Source organism: Nerophis ophidion, linkage group LG08 (assembly GCF_033978795.1).
Source record: "Nerophis ophidion isolate RoL-2023_Sa linkage group LG08, RoL_Noph_v1.0, whole genome shotgun sequence".
Classification (NCBI taxonomy): domain Eukaryota; kingdom Metazoa; phylum Chordata; class Actinopteri; order Syngnathiformes; family Syngnathidae; genus Nerophis; species Nerophis ophidion.
The window spans coordinates 65,451,114-65,466,043 of record NC_084618.1 but is presented as its reverse complement, the minus strand read 5'-3'; the positions used below and the strand labels follow the sequence as shown (position 1 = coordinate 65,466,043).

The 14,930-nt window shown below is 39.5% G+C and overlaps 1 protein-coding gene across 8 annotated transcripts in view; it reads right to left on the bottom strand.

The window, feature by feature from the left end:
* The window catches only part of LOC133558198 (uncharacterized), a 46,413-nt gene that overhangs the window by 17,126 nt on the left and 14,357 nt on the right, over positions 1-14,930 (bottom strand). For 4 of the 8 annotated variants that reach the window (XM_061909399.1, XM_061909406.1, XM_061909403.1 and 1 more), the window contains 15 exons: positions 13,092-13,254; positions 12,747-13,015; positions 12,520-12,665; positions 12,100-12,391; positions 10,218-10,380; positions 9,873-10,141; positions 9,646-9,791; positions 9,227-9,518; positions 3,357-3,519; positions 3,011-3,279; positions 2,790-2,935; positions 2,394-2,682; positions 571-733; positions 225-493; positions 4-149 (listed from right to left, as the gene is read on the bottom strand). In XM_061909399.1, coding sequence (XP_061765383.1) covers positions 4-149; positions 225-493; positions 571-733; positions 2,394-2,682; positions 2,790-2,935; positions 3,011-3,279; positions 3,357-3,519; positions 9,227-9,518; positions 9,646-9,791; positions 9,873-10,141; positions 10,218-10,380; positions 12,100-12,391; positions 12,520-12,665; positions 12,747-13,015; positions 13,092-13,254 — 3,185 coding nt within the window. The remainder of the gene's footprint in view (positions 1-3; positions 150-224; positions 494-570; positions 734-2,393; positions 2,683-2,789; positions 2,936-3,010; positions 3,280-3,356; positions 3,520-9,226; positions 9,519-9,645; positions 9,792-9,872; positions 10,142-10,217; positions 10,381-12,099; positions 12,392-12,519; positions 12,666-12,746; positions 13,016-13,091; positions 13,255-14,930) is intronic. The other 4 variants (XM_061909405.1, XM_061909401.1, XM_061909404.1 and 1 more) reach the window with 4 other exon arrangements.

Here is a 14,930-nt window from a genome sequence, read left to right as displayed (position 1 = left end):
TACCTGACAAGCATCTTTTCCTCCTTCAAGTAAACCAGCACAGATCATGTTGTCTGTAATAGAACTTTCATCATTCAGGCAGGTACACTGTCTGTTTCCCACAATTGGAACCTCCACTTCTTGTAGCGTTTGAGGGAAGGGGAGTAACACTAAACGGTAGAGGGTAAGTCTATTAGATGTAGTCAAAGGAAACATTATATTCTTTTACTAGTTAACTAACTTACCTCCCTCCTGAACTGTTCCCCAACCAGTGACCCAGCTATCAGTACCACTGATGAAGTTACTGTTACTGGCTGCCAGACACACAGGTCTGATGTAGTCTGTGAAAGTGACCGGTGAGGAAAGTCTAAGCAGAGCGATGTCATTGTCAAAGCTAAAAGTGTCAAAGTTTGGATGCAAAATGATTGTGTCAACAGTTCTGGACACTTCCTTTGTGTTGTTGCCCTGCAGGTTCTGACGACCAAGAGAAACGGACCATCCAAAGGTATTTGTGCTACAGAGACAACGCCAAAAGGTTAGATGGTTCAAATAGTTTCAAAATATCTATGATATCATGTTCAGGTGACCCACCTGAAGAAGCAGTGGGCAGCCGACATCACCCACTCTTTGTTTATTAGAGAACCACCACAAACATGGTTGCCAAGATCCTGCAAACTGACCTGCCAAGGCCAACTTCCTTCTTGAGCGTCTTCACCTCCAACTATCCTCGTGCTCAGTGGAGAGGTGCCACACACTGCAAACAGGTTTCATTAAAATTTAAGTTGATGAACACATACAGTATTCAAAATTATTCAGGGGCAGGGATGGTATTTTGCAACAGGGCAGAACAGCTGTTAGCAATGATTGAATGATGAGTTTTTATCCAACTCCAGGGTTCAATCTTTTTTTTCAAAGTCAGAAGCAGGTTTGTAAAGTACACATACTTTGTTACTGTAGAAAATGTACAATTACTTACTGTATAATTTTTAACATTTACACTTATTTTGACTACTTTTGATTTTTACTCTTCAAAATGTTAAAAAAAAAATGACTACCTTTACTGAGATACGTTTTCATGAATTCTCTTCGTACCTCTTAACTCTAAAACAAAAGTTGATTTTGAGACGTAATGCCACAATTTTGTCATATTAAATGCAAATAAGTTGATTTTACACCGGGAGCACAAAACCATAAGTAATTTGATGCAATATTCAACTCAGAGCGGCGCACCCAAACACCGCGAGCAAGTCTGCTGCTAAAATGTAACATGTCGCAGTGTTGCTCAAAGAAGAATAACTCAGAAAAACTTGGTGGAAAGAGCTACCCTTTTTCCAGTTAAACTTGCCTTAATTTATGGGTTAGAATGCATGATAAAAGCAAAACTAATGAGTGCTTGTTTTACATTTGGTTACTGTATGATAGACACAATTCCAAAAAAAATGCATTTTCACTTAAGGTTTCTGTTAAAAACAAGTTCAGTTTGTTTTGATGACATACAGAGAGGTTGAGAGACAGAGAGACCTACAGGACATTAGAGGTTTAATTTCAATGTTTAGCAAGATAAAGCGTCTGCTCTTGTACGGTACCTGAAAATGTATTATGTTTTTTAAATAAGAAAACCACATAACACGTAAACATTCTAATTGTTAACTTTGTTAAAAGAAATGCACTTCTTATACTTAAGTTCATTTTGTATCAGTTACTTATTGTCTTTAACTGAAATACTTTTCTATAATATGACTTTCACTTCTGCCAAAGTCAATATCTGGTCAGATTTTTGTGCTTTTACTCAAGTATCACTTTCAAGAAATTTATACAAGACTGGTTATAGGGAAGTGATCAATGAGGAGTCAAAGAAAGACCTTCCTGGACAATTATGAAGAGTTCAAAGGCTCGAACATCTGGAGCCTTGACGTGACTGAAATCATCGAACCCAAATGTTTTATCAAACGTCGACTTAATGATGGCACAAAGAGAGCGAAAACTGCAACATTCCTGTACACCTTAACACACTATTATCGTACGACATTTAAACAAATCTTCTATGTGAGCTGCCATGACTGCCAACGCGCAACAGACGTAAATTAGCCGACATACATGTTTGTTTTTTGAAAAAAAAAAAAATTGCTTGGATTGTTTTTGCTTCTTCATGTTATTTCTTTATTGAATTGAAATCAGTCGCTCTGTCATAGTAGACAGTTGTCTAATGATCAGTGAGCAGTGGAAACAAAAGCCAAATAAGGGTGTACTCCTCAAAGTCACATGGGAGCTTAGTTGAACCGTAACACTTGATGGAAATGTGATTTAAATGCTACATAAATATTGCCGTGCCAGTTGAAATTTATATTATATTCTTGTGAATTTGCAGTACATGCAGAGTATTAAGTTAGTGTAGTCATAATTGAGATACTTACGTTCAGCACTTGAGATGCTGGGCCCTGGTCCTGTCGTAGGAATAATACTAGTAACAGGAGAAGGACCAGAGCATGTGAAGTTGGTGTCAGTATCCAGCCCACTGGAGTTGAACTGGACAAAGCCTGGCTTATCAGAACTGATGTGTGAGTTGATCCAGGACTGGTAGCTGGACACTCTGGCATAAACTCCCGGCAGATTAGGTCGAGCACAGCCAACACCAAAACTGACAATTCCTGATTGGATCCAGATTGAATCCTGCTGGCTCATCATTGGACCTCCTGAGTCGCCCTAATGAGTGAATACAAATTGTATGTCAAATCATATTTGAATTATTATTATTATTAATTGTATTAATATTTTAGGCCAAAGAGGTAAATTAAAAACAAGTTACCTACCTGACAAGCATCTTTTCCTCCTTCAAGTAAACCAGCACAGATCATGTTGTCTGTAATAGAACTTTCATCATTCAGGCAGGTACACTGTCTGTTTCCCACAATTGGAACCTCCACTTCTTGTAGCGTTTGAGGGAAGGGGAGTAACACTAAACGGTAGAGGGTAAGTCTATTAGATGTAGTCAAAGGAAACATTATATTATTTTACTAGTTAACTAACTTACCTCCCTCCTGAACTGTTCCCCAACCAGTGACCCAGCTATCAGTACCACTGATGAAGTTACTGTTACTGGCTGCCAGACACACAGGTCTGATGTAGTCTGTGAAAGTGACCGGTGAGGAAAGTCTAAGCAGAGCGATGTCATTGTCAAAGCTAAAAGTGTCAAAGTTTGGATGCAAAATGATTGTGTCAACAGTTCTGGACACTTCATTTGTGTTGTTGCCCTCCAGGTTTTGACGACCAAGAGAAACGGACCATCCAAAGGTATTTGTGCTACAGAGACAACACCAAAAGGTTAGATGGTTCAAATAGTTCCAAATTATATATGATATCATGTTCAGGTGACTCACCTGAAAAAGCAGTGGGCAGCCGACATCACCCACTCTTTGTTTATAAGAGAACCACCACAAACATGGCTACCAAAATCCTGCAAACTGACCTGCCAAGGCCAACTTCCTTCTTGAGCGTCTTCACCGCCAACTATCCTCGTGTTCAGTGGAGAGGTGCCACACACTGCAAACAGGTCTCATTAGAATCCAAGTTGATGAACACATACAGTATTCAAAATTAGTCAGGGGCACGGATGGCAATTTGCAACTGGGCAGATCAGTTGTCAGCAAAGATTACATGATGAGGTTTTTTCCCAAATCCATGCCTTAGTATTTTTATTTTCATTTTTTAAATCAGAGGCAGTTTTTAAAGTGCATGTAATACAGAGATCTAAGTTGTTTGTTGTCATCTCCTGGTGAATGTTGGGTATAGTTTTCTGTGGTTACTTTTTGGTTGGCCAATGATTTACATTGTATTGTGCTACCTGACGGCAAGTGTAGGAGTCTGTTCTCAAGTCTAAAGTAAAGAGACGTACCTTCATCACCTCACCTGTTTATTGACTCTAAACCAGAATATTTTAAATGGCGACAAGGATTTAAAAGAAGCCCACTGCCTGAAGGGACTTTATTGGAGGGCTGTGCACTGGTCGTAGGTAAGACTGACGAGTAGCCTACTTTGTGGAGGGTCCGGGCATGTATCGGATTAGCAGTAGCACCGGATGCTAATATGGCTCTGACAGTGGGTCGCATATACAATGATTCAAAGGAGGATTTTGATTCATAACTGGAGCGTTTGGAGCAGTGCATGCTGGCTAACAAGATTGAAGATGACAAGAAGGTGTGTGTTATCCTTTCTGTTATTGGAACAGACATTTATAAGCTACTAAAAAACCTCACGTCTACAGCATGGCCAAGTACTTTAGGATATGATGTGCTGACGAGGGCGCTAAGTGGACATTACAAGCCGGCACCTGTTGTGATAGCGGAGCGTTTTCGCTTTCAGAAACGTAATCAGAAAGAAGGAGATGCTGTTTCTGATTACATTGTGGCTTTGGGGCAGTTGTCAGTCACTTGCAATTTTGGTTAATATTTGGACGATGCCATGAGAGTTTGTTTTGTGGGTGGATTACATTCTGATGCAGTGCAACGCAGGCTGTTGTCTGCAAGAAACCTGACCTTTCCCCGTGCTCGTGAAATCGCAGACTCAATGGAGCTTGCTTCCTAAAATACAATGGAGTTTTCTGGACACAGAGGACCTCACCAGGTAAATGTCATTTCAGGTGTTAATAATTTTTCTGAGAAGGGGAGGAAAGGACAGTCCAGATGGAAAAATAATAACAAAGCAAAGGAACAAAAAGAGACACTGGGGGGCAGAAAACATGTTACAGGTGTGGTGGCAAAACGTCTACAGATGTGGTGGCAAGCACTCAGCACATGACTGCAGATTTAAAAATGAAAAGTGTCATGCTTGCTCCAAAATTGGAGACAGTGCCTGTGCATGTAGGAGGACTAAAGGCCAATCTTCAACTCAGTATGTTGAAACTGAAGGGAGTGCATCCAGAAGTGGTGATGAGGCAGAAATTTTTGGATTGTACGCAGTTGACTCAACCTCAAACTGGGAAAAAAGTTACACAGTGGATCTTGGACCGGGAAACAAGAGCCCCACAATGTTACTGGACACAAGTTCAGCAGTGTCAGTGATTTTTGACAGCTTTTACCAGGCAAACCTCACTATATTTTCTTTGAAACCAGTTTTAAAGTTAAAGTTGAAATCAGACTCAGGCCAAATGGTTGCTGTTCGAGGGTACATCATGTTGCCATTACAGTACGAGGACCAGCAAGTGACACTTCCACTGGTCATTGTACAGGGAAGCAGACCTGCCCTGATTGGCCGCCACTGGCTAAAAAAAGCTATGGCTGAACTGGAAACAGATTTTTACAGTACCCAAGGTGCATACAAGGATACATTGTAACACAGGAGTACACAAGGTGATAGAGAGACATCAGGCAATGTTCTCAGAGGGCCAAGACTGTATCACAGGGTTCAAAGCTAAAATCCACACCAAGACTGATACCACACCAAATTTCTGCAAGGCTCACCCAGTTCCTTACGCACTAAAGGAAGCTGTAGAGAGAGAGAGCTGGAGAGGTTGGAGAGTGAGAAAATGATTTCAAAGATTGACAAAAGTGAGTGGGCAGCTCCAAGAGTCACCGTACCTATGGTCGAGAAAACTATCAGGATTTGTGGTGACTACAAGGTCAGTGTTAATGCATTGAAGAGCAGACATATCCACTACCGAATACTGAAGATCTGTTCGCTACATTAGCAGAAGGAACATCTTTCAGTAAACTGGATCTTTCACATGCCTACCAACAACTACAGTTGCATGCAGAGTAATAAAAATATCCGACTATAAACACACACAAAGGCATGTACATTCATCTCCGCCTCAGTTATGGAGTTTCGAGTGCTGCTGCAATATTTCAGTCTGTTATGGACCAGATTCTGCAAGGGATGGACCATGTGACATGTTTTTTGGACGACATCCTCATCACTGCTTCCTCGGAGGAGGAGCATTTGACAAGACTTGATATTGTTCTCACATGTTTGGAGAAGCATGGCATCAGGGTGAAGCTATCAAAATGTCAGTTTTTCCAGAGCAGTGTCGAGCATCTGGGACATCGCATTGATAAGACGGGTTTACATACCACAGAAGAAAAGGTGACTGCCATAACAAATGCACCAGAGCCCACAAATGTAACAGAACTAAAGTCTTTCTTAGGCCTTCTGAACCATTACAGCAGATTCCTGCAAAACCCCTTTACCATGCTCCAGCCTCTGCGCAACCTGCTTAAAAAGGACTCAAAGTGGGTTTGGACTGTTGAATTTGCGAAATAATTTTAAGATACAAAGCAACTTCTGCTGCAGAACAAGGTGTTGGTACATGTGATGCTTCGCCTTATGGAGTTGGGGCTGTAATGTCACATGTAACATAAAATGGAGAAGAACGACCTGTGGCATTTGCCTCGAGAACAATCACTGAACCAGAAAGGAAGTATACCCAAATTGTAAAGGAGGCACTTGCTAAAAGATTTTGGATCAATGAAATTTCATGAATATCTTTACGGAAAGAAATTCACACGTATGGCCATCCTAGGGCCAAAATCAGCAGTTCCAACATTGGCAGCATTAAGAATGCAACGCTGGGCAATTTTTCTCATGGCCTATAATTATGAGATTGATTATAAGAAGTCAGCTGATCATGCTAATGCAGATGCTTTGTCATCCCTACGCCGAGTAGTGATGAACAACACAGCCGAAGAGGGAAGTATCTTCTACTTTTCACACTTGGAGGAACTCCCTGTGTGTGCAAAATACATTGAGAGTGCTACTCTTAAAGATCCTGTACTCAGCAAGGTGTGGAACTACACATTAAATGGCTGGCCAAGTTATGTGCAAGATGTAGCATTGAGGCCTTACTTTGTTCACAGACAGGAGTTATCAGCAGATCAAGGCTGCATTCTCTGGGGACAGCGAGTCATCATACCCCCAGGTTATCGACAGAGATTACTGGAGGATCTCCATCATGAACATCTAAGTATCTGCCGTATAAAGGCTCTTGCCCGCAGATACCTCTGGTGGCCAGACTGTGATGGTGAAATTCAAGAACTGGTGAACAAGTGCTCAGTCTTTCAAGCAGTACAGAAAATGCCAGCTGTGGCACCGTTACATCCTTGGCAGTGGCCAGAAAGAGTGTGGCAAATAATTCACATATATTTTGCAGAGAAAGATAAACAGTATTTTTTGGTTGTCACCATTCAAAGTGGTTAGAGGTTTTCCCCATGTCCTCCACCACTTCTCACAACACCGTTAAAGTGCTGCGCGGTCTGTTTGCTTGTTTGGACTGCCAGAAGAGCTAGTTTCAGACAATGGTCCATAGCTGGTGGCAAAATAGTTTACTCAGTTCCTGGAGAGTAATGGTGTCAAACACACTGCTGTACCAGCCTACCACACAGCATCAAATGGAGCAGCAGAGAGATCAGTACAAATCCTGAAACGGGCTCCGAGGAAGAATGTGCTGGAAGCAGATGGCAAGTCTTCCTTGCCACTCAGTCGCAGACTGGCAAATTTCCTTCTCATGTACCATAGCACACCCCACAAAGTGACGGGACGTACTCCAGCTGAGTTATTCCTGACACGGCAGTTGAGAACTCAATTCAGTTTGCTCAAGCCGGTGCTTGCCAGACAGATCGAAGGAAAACAAGCAGCGCAGGAGCATCATCATGACAAAAGGGCTCCCCCTGTACGCTATTTCCTGGAGGGAGAGGCGGTTTGCCTCAGAAATTTCAGGGGCGTAGTGGAGAAATGGATTCAGGCAAAAATACTGAAAAGACTGGTAACGGTCAATTACCTGATCCAAGAGGGACAGAGACAGCGCACAGTGCATGAAAATCACATGTTACCATGGCGAGAAAATGTGGAGAGACTGCCAATTATCTTGTTTCCACCAGTTGCAATAAATGTGCCATCAGTACAACTGGACGGTGCTGTTTCAGTTCCATCACCAGGACCATCAGTGAGTCCGACACAAACCACTGTCATCACTGAACCAGATTCAAGGGCTGCTGAGTTGCCATCATCAGAACCCAGATCACCCACAACCAAAACCTCACCAGTAATCCACAGGTACCCAGTAAGGTTCAGGCACCACCACAAAAACTGAATCTTTGAAGACAGTATATAAATCTGTGTGAAGTGTGTACAAATACTGTATGTATAATACGTATGTTCTTGTTTACAAATAAGGGTTAAGAGTTCAGTACTAAAGAAAAGAATATGACTTAGGATCCGTTTTTTTATTGAGCCTGCTGCATTTTTTGGTTCTGTGTTTTTTTTCTTTTTGAGTAACTTCTACATCTCTAAAAGGGGAGGAATGTAATAGAGTGATATAAGTTGTTTGTTGCCATCTTCTGGTAAATGTTGGATATAGTAGATACACTAGAAGTCTAATATCAATGTTTAACAAGTCAAAGCCTCTTCTATTTTACTGTATCTGAATATGTTTTTTGTTATTTTTAATAAGAAAGCCACATAACATGTAAAAATTATAATTTCTCACTTTGTTTAAATAAATGTACTTGTAATATTTAAGTGCATTTTGTATCAGGTACTTATTGACTTTTACTGAAACAACTTTTCTAAATTTCAACTTCTGCCAAAGTCCTTCTCTGGTTAGATTCTTGTGCTTTTACTCAAGGATCGCTTTCAAATATTTTATACAAGACTGGTTAAGGGGAAGTGATCAATGAGAAGTCAAAAAAAGACCTTCCTAGACAATGATGAAAAATTCAAAGGCTTGAAAATCTGGAGCCTTGACTTAACTGCAATCATCGAGACGAAATTTTTTGCCAAGCGTCGACTCAATTTTTCGCACAAACAGAGAGAAAATTGTAACATTCCTGTACACCTTAACACACTATTAGCGTATGACGATTAAACAAACCTTCTACGTGAGCTGCAATGACTGCCAACGGGCAACAGGTGTAAATTAGCCGACTTATATGTTTGTTTTTTAAAAAAAACAAACAAAAAAAAACGGTTGGATTGTTTTTGTTTCTTTATGTTATTGCCTTATTGAATTGAAATCACTCCCTCTGTCATAGTAGACAATTGTCTAATGATCAGTGAGCAGTGGAAAAAAAACGCCAAATAAGGGTGTACTCCTCCAAGCTATATGATGGGGGGCTTAGTTGAACTGTAACACTTGATGGAAATGTGGTTTAAATGCTATATAAATACTGTCACGCCAGTTGAAATTCATATCATTTTCTTGTGAATTTGCAGTAAATAAAGAGTATTAAGTCAGTGTAGTGATAATTGAGATACTTACATTCAGCACTTGAGATGCTGGGCCCTGGTCCTGTCGTAGGAATAATACTAGTAACAGGAGGAGAAGGACCAGAGCATGTGAAGTTGGTGTCAGTATCCAGCCCACTGGAGTTGAACTGGACAAAGCCTGGCTTATCGGAACTGATGTGTGAATTGATCCAGGACTGGTAGCTGGACACTCTGGCATAAACACCCGGCAGATTAGGTCGAGCACAGCCAACACCAAAACTGACAATTCCTGATTGGATCCAGATTGAATCCTGCTGGCTCATCATTGGACCTCCTGAGTCACCCTTATGATGTGAATACAAATTGTGTGTCAAATCATATTCAAATTATTATTTTCATAAGTCAAAGAGGGAAATTAAAAGATGTTTATTATTTTAGGCCAAAAAGGTAAATTAAAAATAAATTACCTACCTGACAAGCATCTTTCCCTCCTTCAAGTAAACCAGCACAGATCATGTTGTCTGTAATAGAACTTTCATCATTCAGGCAGTTACACTGTCTATTCCCCACAATTGGAACCTCCACTTCTTGTAGCGTTTGAGGGAAGGGGAGTAACACTAAATAGTAGAGGGAAAGTCTATTACATGTAGGTGTAGTCAAAGGAAACGTTATATTTCTTTACTAGTTAACTACCTTACCTCCTTCCTGGACTGTTCCCCAACCAGTGACCCAGCTATCAGTACCACTGATGAAGTTACTGCTACTGGCTGCCAGACACACAGGTCTGATGTAGTCTGTGAAAGTGACCGGTGAGGAAAGTCTGAGCAGAGCGATGTCATTGTCAAAGCTAAAAGTGTCAAAGTTTGGATGCAAAATGATTGTGTCAACAGTTCTGGACACTTCATTTGTGTTGTTGCCCTGCAGGTTCTGACGACCAAGAGAAACGGACCACCCAAAGGTATTTGTGCTAAAGAGACAACGCCAATGTTTAGATGGTTCAAGTAGTTTCAAAATATATATGATATCATTTTCAGGTGACCCACCTGAAGAAGCAGTGGGCAGCTGACATCACCCACTCTTTGTTTATTAGAGAACCACCACAAACATGGTTGCCAAGATCCTGCAAACTGACCTGCCAAGGCCAACTTCCTTCTTGAGCGTCTTCACCTCCAACTATCCTCGTGTTCAGTGGAGAGGTGCCACACACTGCAAACAGGTCTCATTAGAATCCAAGTTGATGAACACATACTGTAGTTAAAACTAGTCAGGGCGTTGGGCACGGATGGTATTTTGCAACTGGGCAGAACAGCTTTTAGCATTGATTGAATGATGAGGTTGTTTCCAACTCCAAGGCTTAATCTTTCTTTTTTTTAAGTAAGAAGCAGTTTTGTAAAGTACACATACTTTGTTACTGTACTTAATGTACAATTACTTACTTTATCATTTTTAACATTTACACTTATTTCGACAACTTTTGCTTTTACTTTTCAAAATGCTTTAAAAAAAAAAGACTACTTTACAGAGATACATTTTCATGAATTATCTTTGTAACTCTTTATTCTAAAACAAAAGTTTATTTTGAGACCTAATGCCATAATTGTGACATATTAAATGCAAACAATTTCATTTTACACCGGGAGCACAAAATTGTAAGTGAATCGATGCAATGTTCAACTCAGAGCGGCGTCCCCAAAAAACGCTAATAAGTCTGCTGCTAATCTGTAAAATGTCGCAGTATTGCACAAAGAATAACACAGAAAGTATTGGTGGTAAGAGCTACCCTTTTTCCAGTTGCACTTGCATTTATTTACAGGTTAGAATGCATAATAAAAGCAAAACTAATGAGTGCTTGTTTTACATATTGATAGTTCATGATAGACACAATCCCCCCAAAAAAGTGCATTTTCTCTTAAGGTTTCTGTTAAAAATAAGTTGAGTTTTTTTTTAACATACAGAGAGGTTGAGAGAGAGACAGAGAGAGAGAGAGAGAGAGAGAGAGAGAGAGAGAGAGAGAGAGAGATCTACATGACAGTCGAGGTTTAATTTCAATGTTTAACAAGTTAAAGCCTCTTCTATTTTACTGTACCTGAATATGTATTATGTTATGTTTTGTTTTTTTTAATAAGAAAGCCACATAACATGTAAACATTATAATTTCTCACTTTGTTTAAATACATGTACTTCTAATATTTAAGTGCATTTTCTATCAGGTACTTATTGATTTTTACTGAAACAACTTTTCTAAATTTCAACTTCTGCCAAAGTCAATCTCTGGTTAAATTCTTGTCCTTTTACTCAAGTATCGCTTTCAAGTATTTTATACAAGACTGGTTAAGGGGAAGCGATCAATGAGAAGTCAAAAAAAGACCTTCCTAGACAATGATGAAGAATTCAAAGGCTTGAAAATTTGGAGCCTTGACTTGACTGCAATCATCGAGCGAAAACGTTTTGCCAAGTGTCGACTCGATGATGGCACGAACAGAGAGAAAATTGCAACATTCCTGTACACCTTAACACACTTTTAGCGTGTGACGATTAAACAAACCTTCTATGTGAGCTGCAATGACTGCTAACTGGCAACAGGTGTAAATTAGCCGACTTATATGTTTGTTTTTAAAAAAAAAAAAAAAACGGTTGGATTGTTTTTGTTTCTTCATGTTATTGCCTTATTGAATTAAAATCACTCCCTCTGTCATAGTAGACAATTGTCTAATGATCAGTGAGCAGTGGAAAAAAAACGCCAAATAAGGGTGTTCTCCTCCAAACTATATGATGGGGGGCTTAGTTGAACTGTAACACTTGATGGAAATGTGGTTTAAATGCTATATAAATATTGTCACGCCAGTTGAAATTCATGTTATTTTCTTGTGAATTTGCAGTAAATACAGAGTATTTAGTCAGTGCAGTGACAATTAAGATACTTACATTCAGCACTTGAGATGCTGGGCCCTGGTCCTGTCGTAGGAATAATACTAGTAACAGGAGGAGAAGGACCAGAGCATGTGAAGTTGGTGTCAGTATCCAGCCCACTGGAGTTGAACTGGACAAAGCCTGGCTTATCGGAACTGATGTGTGAATTGATCCAGGACTGGTAGCTGGACACTCTGGCATAAACACCCGGCAGATCAGGTCTAGCACAGCCAACACCAAAACTGACAATTCCTGATTGGATCCAGATTGAATCCTGCTGGCTCATCATTGGACCTCCTGAGTCACCCTTATGATGTGAATACAAATTGTGTGTCAAATCATATTCAAATTATTATTTTCATAAGTCAAAGAGGGAAATTAAAAGATGTTTATTATTTGAGGGCCAAAAAGGTAAATTAAAAATAAATTACCTACCTGACAAGCATCTTTTCCTCCTTCAAGTAAACCAGCACAGATCATGTTGTCTGTAATAGAACTTTCATCATTCAGGCAGTTACACTGTCTATTCCCCACAATTGGAACCTCCACTTCTTGTAGCGTTTGAGGGAAGGGGAGTAACACTAAATAGTAGAGGGAAAGTCTATTACATGTAGGTGTAGTCAAAGGAAACGTTATATTTCTTTACTAGTTAACTACCTTACCTCCTTCCTGGACTGTTCCCCAACCAGTGACCCAGCTATCAGTACCACTAATGAAGTTACTGCTACTGGCTGCCAGACACACAGGTCTGATGTAGTCTGTGAAAGTGACCGGTGAGGAAAGTCTGAGCAGAGCGATGTCATTGTCAAAGCTAAAAGTGTCAAAGTTTGGATGCAAAATGATTGTGTCAACAGTTCTGGACACTTCATTTGTGTTGTTGCCCTGCAGGTTCTGACGACCAAGAGAAACGGACCATCCAAAGGTATTTGTGCTAAAGAGACAACGCCAATGTTTAGATGGTTCAAGTAGTTTCAAAATATATATGATATCATTTTCAGGTGACCCACCTGAAGAAGCAGTGGGCAGCCGACATCACCCACTCTTTGTTTATTAGAGAACCACCACAAACATGGTTGCCAAGATCCTGCAAACTGACTTGCCAAGGCCAACTTCCTTCTTGAGCGTCTTCACCTCCAACTATCCTCGTGTTCAGTGGAGAGGTGCCACACACTGCAAACAGGTCTCATTAGAATCCAAGTTGATGAACACATACTGTAGTTAAAACTAGTCAGGGCGTTGGGCACGGATGGTATTTTGCAACTGGGCAGAACAGCTTTTAGCATTGATTGAATGATGAGGTTGTTTCCAACTCCAAGGCTTAATCTTTCTTTTTTTTAAGTAAGAAGCAGTTTTGTAAAGTACACATACTTTGTTACTGTACTTAATGTACAATTACTTACTTTATCATTTTTAACATTTACACTTATTTCGACAACTTTTGCTTTTACTTTTCAAAATGCTTTAAAAAAAAAGACTACTTTACAGAGATACATTTTCATGAATTATCTTTGTAACTCTTTATTCTAAAACAAAAGTTGATTTTGAGACCTAATGCCATAATTGTGACATATTAAATGCAAACAATTTCATTTTACACCGGGAGCACAAAATTGTAAGTAAATCGATGCAATGTTCAACTCAGAGCGGCGTCCCCAAAAAACGCTAATAAGTCTGCTGCTAAACTGTAAAATGTCGCAGTGTTGCACAAAGAATAACACAGAAAGTATTGGTGGTAAGAGCTACCCTTTTTCCAGTTGCACTTGCATTTATTTACAGGTTAGAATGCATAATAAAAGCAAAACTAATGAGTGCTTGTTTTACATATTGATAGTTCATGATAGACACAATCCCCCCAAAAAAGTGCATTTTCTCTTAAGGTTTCTGTTAAAAATAAGTTGAGTTTTTTTTTATAACATACAGAGAGGTTGAGAGAGAGAGAGAGAGAGAGAGAGAGAGAAATCTACATGACAGTCGAGGTTTAATTTCAATGTTTAACAAGTTAAAGCCTCTTCTATTTTACTGTACCTGAATATGTATTATGTTATGTTTTTTTTTTTTTTTAATAAGAAAGCCACATAACATGTAAACATTATAATTTCTCACTTTGTTTAAATACATGTACTTCTAATATTTAAGTGCATTTTCTATCAGGTACTTATTGATTTTTACTGAAACAACTTTTCTAAATTTCAACTTCTGCCAAAGTCAATCTCTGGTTAAATTCTTGTCCTTTTACTCAAGTATCGCTTTTAAGTATTTTATACAAGACTGGTTAAGGGGAAGCGATCAATGAGAAGTCAAAAAAAGACCTTCCTAGACAATGATGAAGAATTCAAAGGCTTGAAAATTTGGAGCCTTGACTTGACTGCAATCATCGAGCGAAAACGTTTTGCCAAGTGTCGACTCGATGATGGCACGAACAGAGAGAAAATTGCAACATTCCTGTACACCTTAACACACTTTTAGCGTGTGACGATTAAACAAACCTTCTATGTGAGCTGCAATGACTGCTAACGGGCAACAGGTGTAAATTAGCCGACTTATATGTTTGTTTTTTGAAAAAAAAAAAACGGTTGGATTGTTTTTGTTTCTTCATGTTATTGCCTTATTGAATTAAAATCACTCCCTCTGTCATAGTAGACAATTGTCTAATGATCAGTGAGCAGTGGAAAAAAAACGCCAAATAAGGGTGTTCTCCTCCAAACTATATGATGGGGGGCTTAGTTGAACTGTAACACTTGATGGAAATGTGGTTTAAATGCTATATAAATACTGTCACGCCAGTTGAAATTCATGTTATTTTCTTGTGAATTTGCAGTAAATACAGAGTATTTAGTCAGTGCAGT